We start from the raw sequence: 15,918 nt of genomic DNA on the forward strand, positions 1-15,918 counted from the left end.
GGAAAGAAGAGAGATAAAGAAAAAGGAAAGATTAAAAATGAAACACTTAAAAACAATGTAAGTATAAAGAAATAATTCTACAATTAATGGAGTTAAGGCTGGGAGGTTGGGAATCAGGTGATTAATATCTGAATTAAGTATGCACACAATGAAGGGTAAGGACTAATAATCAAAGAAAGATATATATCTTGGAATGAACTGAACAGCAATAAATAATACAAAACAACAACAACAACAAAAATAACCTACAAGGACCAAAAGGGTAAAGAGTATAAAGAGAATATCAAAAAAAAGAAACAACAACAATATCAAAAACAAAAAAAAATAAAATAAAAATGAGGAAAATAGACAACAGTTTAAAAAAATTAGGTAGAAAAAGTTTTTCAAAAAAAAAATTGGGGTGTGGGGAGGGCAAGTGTGACCCTTGCCTCTCCCCTGTGTCTGTAGCCAGTCTCTTGGTGGTAGAGTCTTTGGTTTGCTTGTGGTGTTTGGTTGTCTTGTGGCTTGGTTGTTTTCTTAAATCAGTTTATTTGAGCAGGGGGAAGGAAGCTCTGCCTCACTGGGAGGGCTCTCCTCCTAGGCTAGTTCAGTGGGAGGGTGATCTACTTTGAGTATCACAAAAGGGTGAAGTGGCTGTTTCCTCTAACTTTGAGTTGCTGTGAGGGGTGCTAAGTTATAGGTTGGGCTATGGCCTGTCAGCTTTACCCTGAGGGGCTAGCTCCTGAGAGACTCAATCAGCCAAGCCTGGAATCTATCTCAGGATTTCTGTGTACCAAGTTTCCAATTGCTCAAGGGCTGGAGTTGCTTCCAGTGCAGCAGCTGGGAAGGGTAGCCTCTGGCTCTGTTTACCAGCTAAGGAGAGTCTGCCCTGCCCTTGCAGAGCTGCCTCTGCTTGGGTGAGGCAATTCTCCCCAAGGGTGGAGTTGAGCCCTGGCACAGGTCAAAATTGTGCTAGCTGCTCCGGCCTGGTCTGGGTCAGTAGCAAAGTTGGAGTTTTTCTCTGGTGGTGGGGAAGGGGCTACCTTCACACCACTGCTTTGTGAGAAGGAGTGAGGATGTCTTGGGGTACTCACGAATTGTCGTCCATGTCCACAGTCTGTGACTATCTGTGGTAGGCCGGATGAAGATTTCTGCTCCTTGTTGGTTCTTGCTGGCCGTGAGTAATTCACTCTGGTGCCTTTGTCCTGGGCTCTCTGTTTTGAATATGGCGACCAGTAGCAGCCCCCACCACCTGCAGCAGACCCAAACCGGGGTTGCTTGAATCTGTGTCTTTAACTAAGTTGCCTAAGTTTCCTCTCTGGCCAAATTCTCTGGACTAAGATAACACACTTGGTGTGTCTTTCTAGCTTTAGATTTTCCACTGGAATACTAATATTGGTTCCTATGGAAGAGCTTGCTTAGCCTCCAGCCTCTCCTCTGCCATCTTCCTCTCTTCTCTGGGTGTTACCTATTTCTATTAGATTTATACTTGAACAATGCAAGAACTTGATACAGGACAAAATGTAATAAATCATTGAAGATTTTGAGGGCAACAAACTGTAGTTCTTTTGTAAACAATGTAGGGAATGTTATTTAATATTCTGTAGTCAACATAAATGCAAATCAAAATCATGAAGGTACTTGGACTGGTCATTACAATTTCTAAAGATAGGATTTCTTGAAATTTTCAACTGTGACACACATAAAAAAATTATCATTTAAGTTATTAGCCCAATTATTAATGGGGTGGTTGTTTCTTTGAGGATTTGTTTTTTGGGAAGATAATTTTGTTGTTGGTGGTGGTGTTGGTTGTGGGGCTTGAACTCTGGGCCTGGGCGCTGTCCCTCAGCTCTTCAGCTCAAGGCCAGTACTCTACCACTTGAGTCACAGTGCCACTTCTGGCTTTTTCTGCTAATGTGGTGCTGAGGAATTGAACCCAGGGCCTCATGCATGCAAGGCAATCACTCTACCACTGAGCCACCTTGCCAGCCACAAAAGAGAGGGTAATTTTTTGAGCTCTAAGTATGTTTTAGATATAGCCCTTGTCTATTTTATAGCTCGTGAAGATCTTCTCCTAATATGTGGACTTTCTATTGATCTTGCTAGCTATGTCCTTTGCCATGCAGAACCTCTGCAGTTTAATGAAATGCCATTTATCCAACCTTTCTTTGATTTGTTTTGTTTCTGGGTCTTTATTGAGAATGTTTCAATTTGTGCCAAGGAGCCCTAGTGTTTCCCCTATTCCTTCCTGTAGTTTTTTCAGGGTATCTGATTTTGCATCGAGGTCTTTGATCCATTTGGAGTTGATTCTGGTACAGGGCAGTATATAAGGATCCAATCTCAATTTTCTACACTAAAGACTTAAAGAGAGACTTCTCTGAAGAAGAAATAAAAATGACCAATAGACACAGAAAGAAATGTTCAACATCTCTTCCCATAAAAGAAGTGCAAATAAAAACTACATTAAGATTCCACCTCACCCCAGTTAGAGGGGCCATTATCAAGAAAACTAATAATAACTGATGTTGGAAGGGATGTGGCTAAAAGGGAATGCTATTACATTTTTGGTGGGAATGTAAATTTGTTTAACCACTCTGGAATGCAGTATGGAGATTCCTCAAAAGACTAAACCTAGTGCTTCCCTATGATTCAGCAATCCCACTCCTGGGCATTTACCCATATGACCACAAAAAAGGCCATACTAAAGCTTCCAGCACAGCTATGTTCATTGCAGCTTATTTATCATAGCTAAGATATGGAATCAATCCAGATGCCTCTCAATGGATAAAAGTATTTTAAAAAATTTGGTTCACATACATGCTGGAATTCTATATTTCCATTAGAAAGAATGGCATAACCTCATTCTTAAGGAAATGGAAGACTTGGAAAAAATCTTATTAAGTGAAGTAAGCCAGACCCAAAGAAACATAGGATGCCTGGTTTACTTGTTTGTAGTAAATGGTATATATCTAGGATAGTTCAAACAGAGGATCACAATAGCTCAATGCTATGTACAAATGGCCTTATAAAATGATACTAATCTAAATATGAAAACAAGAAGTTTTTGGATTTTTTTCTTAGTGTACTGTATGCAGTTATTTCTTTTATCTTTTGTTCCCCCACCTTTCTGGTTTACCCCCTGTTGTCACTGTTTTATTTCAGTACTCTTTGTATTGTACTGTATATAAATTTATCTGATTTGCATATAAGTTTATCTAATTTGAGGATGAGAAGGGGTATCACAGAAATGGTAAGACAAATAACAAAGGGTGAACCAATTCAAAACTGATACTCAGAAGACACCATGTTGGAAATGAACTTTTCAACTTAAGAGCAGGGGAATATGGGACAGGAAGTAGGAGAAAACAAGGCAGGGGTAATAATGTTCTACAAGAAATATACTCATTATTTGTGTAACTGTAACCCTTCTGTACATCACCTTTACAATAAAAAAGAAAATCTACAAAAGAAAAAGAAAACGTGACCATTGAGACACAGAAAGCACACAGGAGCCCCTGGGTTTCAGCCCTTTTTAAGAGGATCTATAGGCTGAGTTCACCATGGATAAGAACTGACAAGATGCTACAGTATGGGAAAGTCAAGTGAATTTTAAAACATCATGCTGAATATTTGTGTTTGTGATCATTCTAATATCAGTCAGAAAATGCATTAGCAAATGCCAAGATGACAGTAGCTGAAATTACAGAATGTGTTTAATTTCATATTAGGTTGGGAAAATAATACTTCCAAAATTTCTTGTATGCACTGCTATTTAATGCTATGTCTCACATTTCTATGGTTGTCTGTATTTACTTGAATCTAAGGATGCCTCCTACTTGTTTGAAATTATCTCATATCTAGGTCTATGCAGGTTGTTTCATCTAACAGCAGAAAGCTGTATAAAAGGAAGTGATAACATTTGAGTTTGGAGGCTGATGCTTATATGGATTGAAAGAAGAACTTTTCCACAGATATTGTCATGTGTTTACATACATGAATGCATGAGGTGTGAATTTCTTTTTCTTCTTTCATACCTGCAGGCAGAACGCCTTTCAAGTTGTTGCTGTGGATGGTGTCTGCAGTGGAATTATTCAGTGCCTCTCTACAGAAGACTCTATTGACTGGCTACAAGCAATAGCAACTAATATTTCAAACCTCACTAAGCACAATGTAAGTAGTGTTTCAAGGAGTAACTACGTATGTAGCTATTAAGGTTTCTGGCCTTCACAAAATGTCTTAATATGTACTTAGCATCCCATCAACTGCTTGGTGTTCATCCAAGAAAGAATCATTTCATGTCTTTTGTGAAACTCCTTCTGGAACACTGATTAGAAAAAAATTAACTTTAGAGTCTCAATATGCTATTAGTTCAAGAATTATGTCCCATATAGGTTTTCTTTAGCAAAAATCTCAACTATCTGTTCCAGTTATGTAAATCTAAGAATTTAGTGCAACAACACTAAATATACTAAAATAAAAATCCTGGACTAATTCATAACTAAATTTCAAAAGAGTAAATTATTTATTGCAGAGTTGAATTATTTATAGTTGGTGGATGCAAGTGTGAAAAGAGTTAACACAGACATTGGTGTCTTGTATGGTAATTTGTAGGCATAAGATAGATGTCATTGTAAATCTAATAAATTGCATAGTAGAGCTGGGTCTCTATTTTCAGGAATTACTCTTATATTTTATTATCTCCAAACTTTTTCTTTTGTCATTATTTTCATAATTTTATCATTTCTTTATGTGTTATTAATAAAATATACTCTCCAGATTACTTCCAAAGGTGTAGTCTGAATATATATATATACCATAAACCTCACTTCATTAAATTGTGATTTTGTGTGTGCTAGGACTGAGGCTTGAACTGAGGGCATGGATGGTATCCCTTAGGCTGTTGCTCTACCACTTGAACTAGAGCTCCACTTCTAGCATTTTGGTGGTTAGTTGGAGATAAATCTTGGATTTATCCCCCTAAGCTGTCTTCAAACTACTATCCTCAGATCTCAGTCTCAGTAGCTAGGATTACAGGCATGAGATGCTGCCACCTAGCCATTTCATTAATTACTGATATCGTATCATTATAGGGTGTTCTATTAATATGTGTAAAAAAATTCTCCATCATTCACATCTTTGTTGACTCCTCTCCCAAAACTGTTCTATGACATGTTGGAGCTTTTAAGAAACCCTCCCAGAATTTCAGAAATATGTAGAAATAGATGCATCAACTTGTAAATGTACAAAGTTTTCTTTATGTCAATGGCCTCCACTGAGCCCATGTATCTTTGTTGCTCAGATGTTAATTTGAAACCTAAGGATGGAAGCAAAAAGTAAGACAGCCAACAGTTGTGAGGGACACATGTCTTGTTTACAGATCACAACTGTTTTGAAGAATGTCATTATCTATGCACATAGGTGCTCTAAGTAGTGAATATAATTAAGGAATACACAATCAGTTTTTCCAGAAAATGCCTAAGGTTGTTTCTGATGTCTAGATTTTGAGTTTGGGGGATGGAAAATCACATCTCAGCTTGGCCTTTAGCACCTTGTCTTCTGGCCTAAATCTCCTTCATGTTTGAATTACAGTCATGTGACACAAGTGTTTTCAAATGGGTGTGCAGTATACCTTCTGACTCATTGCTTACAAGTCCTTCTACAACATCCATTCTCAATACTCAGTGTCATATTACTATTTTAATTAGGGTGTTTTTAGCATATGTGAAATTTTATCTCACTGTAGTATCCATAAAGGTAGATGCATGTTTTTTGCTTTTTTGTTTTGTTTTGGTTTTTTTTGGTGGTCCCTGAATAGGTATAAATACTCTTATATCCTTACCTGGGGGCATCACCCAGTAAGGAGAGATCTGATTATGCCTGGCTTTGGCAAGAGAAATGATTCTCTATGGTTTTGCTAGTGCGGTGTTGCCCTGTTAGAGCTAAAGTTTTGACCCAAAGGAACAAATGAAGGGACAAAAGAAATCCATTGTTTCCCTATGGATTTTGTTTTTTCTCCTGTGTTGCAAGAGTCTTTCTAGGTATAATCATTCTATTCATATTGACGATTTTATTGAAGCAATATTTAGAATGCTTTGAAATGTTGTCTTATCCTACATGTATGAGAAAAGGTATTTTTAAGAACAATATGTTAAAGTTTAAATTGTTAAGATTTTCTCTGTACTTAAAAACCACATTTACATTGGCCTAAAATCATATGGATGCTCTCATAAAATCTATTTCCAGGAAACACTTGAGCAGAAACACTGACAGAGTTTGACAATTCAGTTCTTGAGTTAAATAAAAGGGAAGCCTAGCACCTGTGCCTCCTGTAAGCCTAGCTACTCAGGAGGCTGAGATCTGGCAAATTACATTTTGAAACCAGCCTGGTCAAAACAGTGTGTGAAACTCCATCTCTAGAATAACTAGGAAAATGCTGGATTGAAGGTGTGAGAATCATGTAGTATAACACCAACCAAGCAAACAAGCCTCGTATGCATGAAACTGAGTTCAAAACCTAGTATTTCCAGTAAATAAATACATATGCAGATACAAATGCCATTCAACTCTGTAAGCTTAAGGAAGGAGAAGCCAACGTTTATTGCTTGTTTAATAGTCCTGTAATAAGTGTTCAACAAGGCATTTAGGAAATCAGGTAATGCTTCATACTACCTTGTTTTAACTGCTGGGAAATCCATGTGCTGCTACATTATAAATCATCTAGTTTTTTCTTTCACTTTGCTGTCATTGTATTTTAATTTCATCTTTTTTTCTTGTAAGCAACTCTCACTCACAAGTACTCATGATCACAAAGTAGTCTGATATGTAAAGTGCTACACAAATGTTGAAAAGAGACAGGACATAGCAGTAAAAAATGTGAAAGTCACATTAATGTCAGAGAAGGCATGATGCATACCAGTTTGAGCTCTCAGTTTTTCTTATTCCAAAGTAGATATACATGGCATAAATCCACAGATGTAACCTTTTCTTCACTTGTCATAATCTGAGTCAATGGATGAATGGCTTATCCACTATTAATAAGTGCAAAAGAATAATAAGACAAATACACAAAATAGTACTGAATAAGCCAGGCTGTGATGATTCATTGGTTCATGCCTGTTATATTAGCTACTCAAGAGGTTGAAATCCAGAGATTTTTGGTTCAAAGTCATCTGAGGCAGAGAAAAATTGTGTGTGTGTGTGTGTGTGTGTGTGTGTGTGTGTGTGTGTGTGTGTGGTTTATCTTATATAAAAACACATTTGAAAGCTGAAATACACATAAAACAAGTTCTATATGTTTTCAGCAAACTACATGGCTGAAAAAATATAAAGTATACTTATAGGTATACAAATAATAGCTAGAAAGGACATTTGAAGTCAGAATATTTCAGAGACTGTTTAATAATGATTCATTTTTTGAAGACAGAAGAGACATGACTGAAGGTATAAGCAAGCAAAAAAAATAAACATATGCCATGTTAAAATGAGTGGACTAGACCATGACTGACAAAAAATTACTTGAATAATATGTTAAACATTGCCTTCCCTTTGCTCACTGACTTAACATTTGTGATTTTCATACCCACTTGTATATAATTTCACATTGAAGAAGAGAGTGAATTTAGCAACCCACATTTCCCTGCCTCCATGGCCGCAGTGGTGTGACAGACTGGCAATGGAACATCGTGGGCTGGGGTCTTCTCCCTAAACCCATCATGCAGGATGTCCTGCAAAGGCCCCTGACGTGGCATGTTCCCCTGATGTGCCCGTGACCTTGTCTGAATATCACATGCCTGCTGTCACATGATAATGAAGAGAGAGGAAAAGAGTAAGTAAGAAAGGAGGGGGAGAGAGAAAAGAAAGAAGGTGGGGAGAGGGAGATACAGCTGAAATAGGAAACACAGGTCAACATACTGTAGTATTATTTTATTTTGATTTCTTTCCTTTGTCTTTGTTATAATATACTCTTTTTGCAGTGGGAAAGCACAGCAACAGTGGGTTTAATTCTTCTTTGATACAATTGGAAAAAATGGCTAATTTTAACTGAAAATAGTTACTAAAAACAATTAAAACTGTAACCCCTGTTCATCACCTTTACAATAAAGATATAAAAATAGATAATTAATTAAAAGTAACTTACATGTATTGGAAATGCCCCATACAAATCTAGGGGGCAGTTAAGTCATTTTCAGGCAAACAGTATAATGAAAGGAATCAGCAAAAAAGAACAGATATTTGGAAAGGAAATATTCAATAGTGCTTTTTAGGTATAGAACACACAGTTAACATATGATGTAGTGAAAGACTGACATGAGAGTAGTCCAGTTTATGATGTTTGTATGAAGTGGTAACAAATTTTTGTAACTTTCAGATAAATAAAATCAATATAGATAATAAAATAATAAAATCAATATAGATAATAAACTCATAGTAAGTAAACATTAAACTTTGATAAGCCACAAATATATGTCATATTTACCAAACAAATTCCCAATTATTCAGAATATGTGGTTTCAAAATTATAAGAAATAGTATAAAACTAGTGCTCAGACAAACTAAAAGAAGTCCACAAAACAAGAAAAAAAGAAAGCAAAGCAAAACAGAAAGTTAGACAAGCAGGAAGCACATAGATGATAGCTTAGTTTCATACATTCTAATTATAATAAACTCAAGTAGATCATATGTAAACAATGTAATTTTACATACAAACTAATCATTTCTATATAAAATCAATCAGAATGAAAAACAGTATATACAGTATCCTTTTAGAAGGGAAATTCTACAGCCTCCTTTACAATGCTCACTAGGAAATGGACTCATTACCTTGCCCATGTAACTATAACCCCCCTGTACAGTATCTTTACAATAAACAATATATATTAAGAAAAGAAATAAGAGAAACTCTAGAAAGAAGATATTGAATACACGAAAGTTCCCAAAACTATAATGCAAATAATGAAATATTTAGGAATGTTGCTAATTTCCACAAAGTGAAATTTATAGCAAGCATATTACTAAAGATAGATTATATCACTTCAGAGTAATAAAACAATTCATTAGGAAGAGGAAACAAATTTAAATGTTGATATATGTGGATTAAAAATATTGATCATGGAACTGGGTGGCTCACACCTGTAATCCTAGCTACTCAGGAGGCTGAGATCTGAGGATCACAGTTCAAAGCCAGCCCTGACAGGAAAGTCCATGAGACTCTTTATCTGCAATAAACCACTAGAAAACCAGAAGTGGCGCTGTGGCTCAAGTGGTAGAGCGCTCGCCTAGAGCTGAAGAGTACAAGGACAGCGCCCAAGCACAGAGTTCAAGCCCCATGACCCTCCCCCACAAATATGGATAGATAGATAGATAGATAGATAGATAGATAGATAGATAGATAGATAGATAATATTAATTATAAAAGTAGACCAAAAGAAAAGGACATTAAGTCTACAGTCCCAGAACTAGAATCACAAAGTACCTAAGGACTGTCCACAAGGAAATGGAATGTGAAATATGAATTATAGAATCAGAAGAGGAAAATAAGATTCATACTCAGCCTTCACTATACGTGGTAGACAGTCATTACCATCTTCTTTTATCATGGGTGGGTAGATAGATATTTCTCAGTGAGCTGAGAATTCATTCATTAAACATTTAGTGACACTTGGCTATCTTCCAGATCTCTCTGCCAAAATAGTCCTGCTGAGAATCTTACCATCTAATATCTGTCCCATGAATATCCTTTAAATGCTGTCCAAGGAGGAAGAAAACTGCATGTATTTTTAATTTTTCTTTTCTAGTTTTATAACAAGTTACTACCTGGAAAGAAAATTGAAAAGGTTATTTCATCAATAATTCAAATATATGACATGAAATTGGATTTGTTTGGTCAGATTTTAACTGTAACAAACTGTAGAAAGCAGAATTAAATTTCCACCTAAGCCAACTGTATTTTAATCTCCCTAATCCTATGAAAATGCTGCAACCCATGACAACAAAGCATTAAGTATGAAGATATAATTAACATTTTTGATCAATTGATCTTAAAATAGGGAGATTAGCCCACATTACCCAAGTGGGTCCAAAAGAGATTCCAGTGTCTCAAAAGTGGAAGAAGGTAGAGGATTAGCACCAAACATAGCAGTGCAAAACAAACCTTGTATAATGGTGAAGCTTTTGAGAATGGATAAAGCATTTTCAGAATAACCATTAAAATCACTATCATAGACAACATAACATTCACATTATTCATCAATCCAACTTTAGACCAGAATTCACAGATCTTTTACATAAAAACTCGTCATTATGAGATCAACCTATTGTAGCCATTGCATTCACTCAAACTGAAGGAAAAACTATCTTTGGAGTTGGAAGAGTAACATCTGTTCTTCTCAGTGAAAGAAAGCATGTTTGGAATCTTTCAAATGTCACAGAGTTGAGAAAGGAGAGGAGATTGAAAGGATGGATGCAGGAGTAACTGCCAGTGTCTGGAAATCCACCATGACTGAAGCCACATATAATGAAGGATGGTAGACCAAATTATAGAGTGCTCCAGTGCTCCTAAGGAGTCGGGTTGCCTGAGTGTGATCACAGTTAAGTTATATGGGACTGTGTCCATTGCCCTTCCATTTTCGGGACTTAACACAATAAGTACTGAACGAACTGAATGATTCAATCCATTGCTCAAGAAGTATTTGAAAGAAGGGAAGCTGAGAAATGGAAAGAGGAAAGTGAGAAAACAACATTGAACTATTGTAATTAATGTGGTTAGATTAACAGATACCTATGAGGTCCTGTGCTAGATCCGAATAGCCAGATGTCCTTATCTAGCCAGATGTCCCCAAACTAGTGCATGGATTTATGAACACTCACCTTGCCTTTTCTCCTTCACCATCTATAATCCACATGGCTCCAGACCAGTTCTTACAACCATTTCAAACAGACCAGGCCTTCAGTATACCTCCTCACGTTAGTCCTTTCCTTTCTCCAGCTGCAAGTCATTCCTCACATTATCTATGTATTACCGTTAGTAACTTTAATTCTGACCCCTACTAGACAACTCTAGCATTCCTTCCTACTAGATAACTCTAGCATTCATGTGGACCTACTATAAAGTATTTTAATCTATCAGCAGGAGTGAGTCCTTAGCTTATGCTGCAGGCTCCCCTCCACAAGGCTTTCTCCCAAATAAATGTGTGCTGGTGTTGAGTGGCCATTCTATGTGTATTTTGAACCTACTGCTCATCACTTGTGAGCTGACATTTAAGAGCTGAGAAAAGTAGTTGCACACAGGCAGAAGGAGAAGCCTGTCCCAGGTAGATGTTCCCAGTATGAGATGTGTGTAATTCTCTTCTCATATTAAGATGTCTAGAAAACATGTATGTTGTTGAAATAAGAATTCATGTAAGCCAGAGTTAAGAGATCAGGGTAGGAAAATGCCATTTAGAGATACCCTTGCTCCTCCATCCTGGAGGTATCAGGAATCAGTGGACTGGAATACATAGTGGAAATAAATCATTTCTAATAAATTGACTGCAAATAATGGCGAATATTTTCGAACACATTTATAGATTCAACAGCTCATTAAGAATATGTTGATCTGTGTACTTTCTTGAAAGTTTATCATTGAAAAGATTCAAGGAGGTTATGGAGTCTAAGCTCCCATCTATGCAAGAAATATTTCCAGCAAAACTCCCTTTGGACAATGTCATACTGAAAATCTTTCAGAAAGGGAGCTTCTGCATCCCAATGCAGCAACTGAATCCTTGACAGCCCAGTATTAGGCAATGCTTTCTCATGCTGAATAAAAATTTGTCTTGTAACTTTTATTCATTTGTACCAGTGCCGTCTTAGGAAAGACACAATAATTTAATTTCCTCATTCGCTTGGCAGTTTTTCAGAGGCAAGAATCATATGTTCCAGCCCACTTTTTTTTTCTTCTGCTTCCTTTTTTTTCTCTTCAGTACATATATTGCAGACTCCTTCTTATTCTTTTCTGGCAGATCTTTTGCAACTTTGCATGTTCTGGGACCTGTCTCTGGACATTGAAGTTATTAATTACAGGAATTCCTCAATTTTCCTTTTTTCTTTTTTCTTTTTTCCTTTTTTCTGGGTAACATGTCTTTGCTCTCTGAATCACTTTTTGTAGCTATGAGTTGGTCGGGTTCTGGAAAAGCAATTCCACGAGTAACTCCAAAATTCCTCCTGTGACTGACTTCTTATATCTGTATAATGTATTTGACACTAGTTAAGTAACAATGCCATATGTAACACTTGAAATACAGTAGGAAAACTATGCACTTTATAAAAATGTAAGGCAGCAAAAGGAATGAAACTTGTAAGGATGTATTGGAATAGTCTACATAAAAGTAATATTGAAAGATATCTAAATAAACTGAGTTTGAGGATAGTAAAAAATGTACCTTTAAATATTGTGCTAGTCAAAGAGAACCAAGCCTACTGTTTTCCAAAAATAGTTTTATTGAAAAAAAAAAAGTTTTTTAACTGCATTTTTTTGTACTGGGGCTTAAACCCTGGGCATTGCACTTGGTAGGCAAGTACTTTTACATTGAGCTCCCAGCCCAGCCCAAAGCATGAGTTTTGAAACTATGAAGCTTGTTGTAAAATCCCAAGTTCTCAACTTATAAGTTATATGGACTTGAACTTTAATTTCCTTCACATAAATCAGTGCTAAGTAACCTTCAGACACAGTGAGGATAAAATTGAACCAAGTGCTTTGAAATTCTGCCTCTTACATAGCTCCTGACATTTTACAGTTTTCCTCTTGTCAGTCACATTCTAACTTAAATGATTTAATTCATAGGTCACAATAATACTTACATGCTATTTGTTGTATATTGAATTGATCTATCCTTATGGAGTATTCATTTAAGTTGCCAAGAGTTGTTTGGGTAACAGAATGATGATAAAACTGACCTTGGTTTAAATTCATGTAGTATCCAAGCTATTAAGCAGTTCAGAGTTCTCCATCTAAGTTACCTCATTTGTGAAAAACACAGAGGAAATGAAATTTTCTCCATTAGCTACAGTTTCTTGAATCAGTCCTTTCCAATCATTCTTTCTTACTATCATATTAAAATGGTGCTGATTCATGAACAGAGAATTCCTCCTGACATTTCTAAGTTACCAACTAAAAATGAGAAAGAAATTCCCTCTTCTGCTTGCACCTCTTCCATATAGTCCATAAGGAGGTAATTTATTGGAATAAAATATGTGACTTTAAATATACAAAATATGTGTGTATATACATGTGTGTGCATATACAAATGATGCGTGATATAATTGATTAAAGCAAGGGAATATTATACATTGATTGAGAAGATTGTTGTGGCTTTATTTTTCCACCTGCAAGAATTAAGGATGGCAGTATTTGCTAAGTTTCAGTGATCCAAAGGTGCCACAAAGACCTTAGATCTGTAAACCTTTCCTGCCACCATCTGTAGAATGTTGATTTTTTTTAATTCTATTTGTTACTTCACACATATCAAATCTATGAAAGTTTGAAAATATCATTTCAATGTTCAGGACAAGAAAAAAAAGTAAGAAGGATAAGCGGAGCCAGGCAGAGCTGTTGCCTTCCACCTAGGAAAGAGAAATTTCCCCAGAAATATTTTATTTGGTTAGTGATCATTTCTCATTCTAAACTCAGTCTCCTTGACAGGCCTTACCGTCCTTGAGAGTTGAAGGGAAAATTTGACTGATGTGGCCAGAAATTTTCTTCTAACCCTATGATGAGATAACAACAGAAAAAAAAAAAGATTGTGAACAGCTTTTGAAAGAATCAAAACCACAGTATCTACTAAATTGATTAATGATGAAAAGATAATACTCTCAAAGGGGAGAGGAAGAAGGACCAGAGTGAGAGAGGGAGGGAAAGGAGAAAAGGAAGGGGGGGAGGGAGGGGGAGGGGAAAGGTAAAGGAGGGGAGGGAAAGGTGAAGGGGGAAAGGAAAAGTGAGGGAGATAATTTAATCAGCTATTTGCATTTACTCAGTAGAGCTTTCACCTTTCTTTCTCTATTTTACATACTTAGCTAATCAGATGTAAATCATATGTTTGATCTAGAGAGATCTACAGTATTAGAGAGCACACACACCAAACATTTTCTTCTATAAAGATATTGTCTGTCTCTGAAAAGCTCAGAGTAAAGATTTCTGTTATGTCAGCCACATTGACAAGACTCAACAAAGCTTGTAGGTGAACTGAAAGTCAGGATAGAATAAAGCCTTGCAGAAAGGAGATTTTTCTGTAAATGAGCTAAGGGCTGTGATCAGAGGTTGTGGAGTGTGCTTGTGACAGGCATGGGTGTCACTTCAGGAGACCTTTTCTTGGTCTTTATAGCGGCTGACACATCTGAGTTCTTAGATGTACTTTTAGTGCTCTTGTGTTCTTCTCTGTGAGGATTTTTTCTTGTACATCACAGTGTGAGTGTCAGACATGTAGATGTCAACTAAAAATGGGTTGCAGCAAATGAAATTCAACAGCTATGGAGACAGTTGCCTAAATAAAAATAGGATCAAGGTCGAGTTGGCTTACTATAATGTATGCAGACTTTTGGCCATCCTATTTTTTACTTTTTTATATAATGAGAGCTTATTTTAGTAAATTGCATCTGAAAAGATGCCAATAAAAGAGCCTCGTTTGTCTCCTAGAAAATTATACAACAGAAGTCAGTTTCTTTTAAAAAAAAAGTAAGTTTTGATGTTGCAAATAATCAACCATCTTTCATTTATCGCAACCAAACATATCATCGATGTTAACTTCATGATGTAATCATAATAAATTAACCCAGAGTTATTGTTCATAATGATATGCGCATGAATCAGCTGGCCCTGTTTGCCTCTCCCTGCCATCCTCACCCCATTACCTTTCCGTGCTTTGGGCTGCACTTCTGCCTGGTCTTCATTATTTCACGGTGACAGGAGCAGATCCTGGTCTTCATTATTTCACAGTGACAGGAGCAGATCTACCGTATCTATCAGATGCTCTAGTCTCAAGATAACCTAATGGGATATGGACAGGATGTGTCCATCTAGACCAAGACCAGTAGCAAGAAGCAGCCAGCTAATAAAATGCTCACTCTTACTTACCAGCTGAATTATCTTGATTGGAGAAACAGCTATGGTATGAATTTGTAGACACATCACAGTGAGACATAATCATGCACTCAGGCTGCTGAGAACAGCTCAATGACTCAGGCATCTCACTGCCTGGTGTGCTTGTGATAGCCTGCCTTGCTTCCTTTTAGCTTTTATCCTTGCTTCCTTGGGACTGAACATTCTCCCTCAAATATCTTTTATCATATCTGACTTTGTGTCATACTCCATTTCTAAGGAAGTGGGGGCTTTTACTTCTACATGCTCATCATAGGACATAAAATTATACAGAGATATAGCTGAAGTCTGCTAAGTGGGTGGATAAAAGACTTAAGCAAATATCACTGTTTTTGCAGTTGCTCGGCTCATTATATTGTAGACATATTTCATTCAAAAATGGAGCTTCAAAGCGGATGTTGTCTGAAGAAGCGGTAAAGGTGGCCATATGTCATACCTGAAGGTTTACCTTGAGTTTTCACATCAAATCATTACATTTCTTTTTTAATGATACTGAAAAACAAATTTGAAGAGTAAATTTATTATTATTATTATTTTCTATTTGATGCTGCCACTTGAATTCAGGCCTTGAGTCAGAGCGCCACTTCTAGCTTCTTGCTAGTTAATTGCAGATGGTCTCAGACTCGTGGAATGGCTTCAAACTAAGATTTTCCAATATCAACCTCCTGAATAGCTAGGATTAAAGCTTCAAACTAAGATTTTCCAATTTCAAACTAAGATTTTTCCAATATCAGCCACCTGAATAGCTAGGATTAAAGCATGTACTACCACAGACTCAGCTTAAAACTATGTTCTTATACTAACAGATAAAA

The 15,918-nt window shown here is 36.5% G+C and overlaps 1 protein-coding gene across 1 annotated transcript in view; it reads left to right on the plus strand.

Moving 5' to 3' along the window:
- Positions 1-15,918, plus strand: part of Sntg1 (syntrophin gamma 1) — a 333,558-nt gene that overhangs the window by 143,023 nt on the left and 174,617 nt on the right. Inside the window, exon 10 of the mRNA XM_042687069.1 lies at positions 4,020-4,149. Coding sequence (XP_042543003.1) covers positions 4,020-4,149 — 130 coding nt within the window. The remainder of the gene's footprint in view (positions 1-4,019; positions 4,150-15,918) is intronic.

The sequence above is a fragment of the Dipodomys spectabilis genome, unplaced genomic scaffold (assembly GCF_019054845.1).
Source record: "Dipodomys spectabilis isolate Male_0828 unplaced genomic scaffold, ASM1905484v1 ptg000099l, whole genome shotgun sequence".
Taxonomy (NCBI): domain Eukaryota; kingdom Metazoa; phylum Chordata; class Mammalia; order Rodentia; family Heteromyidae; genus Dipodomys; species Dipodomys spectabilis.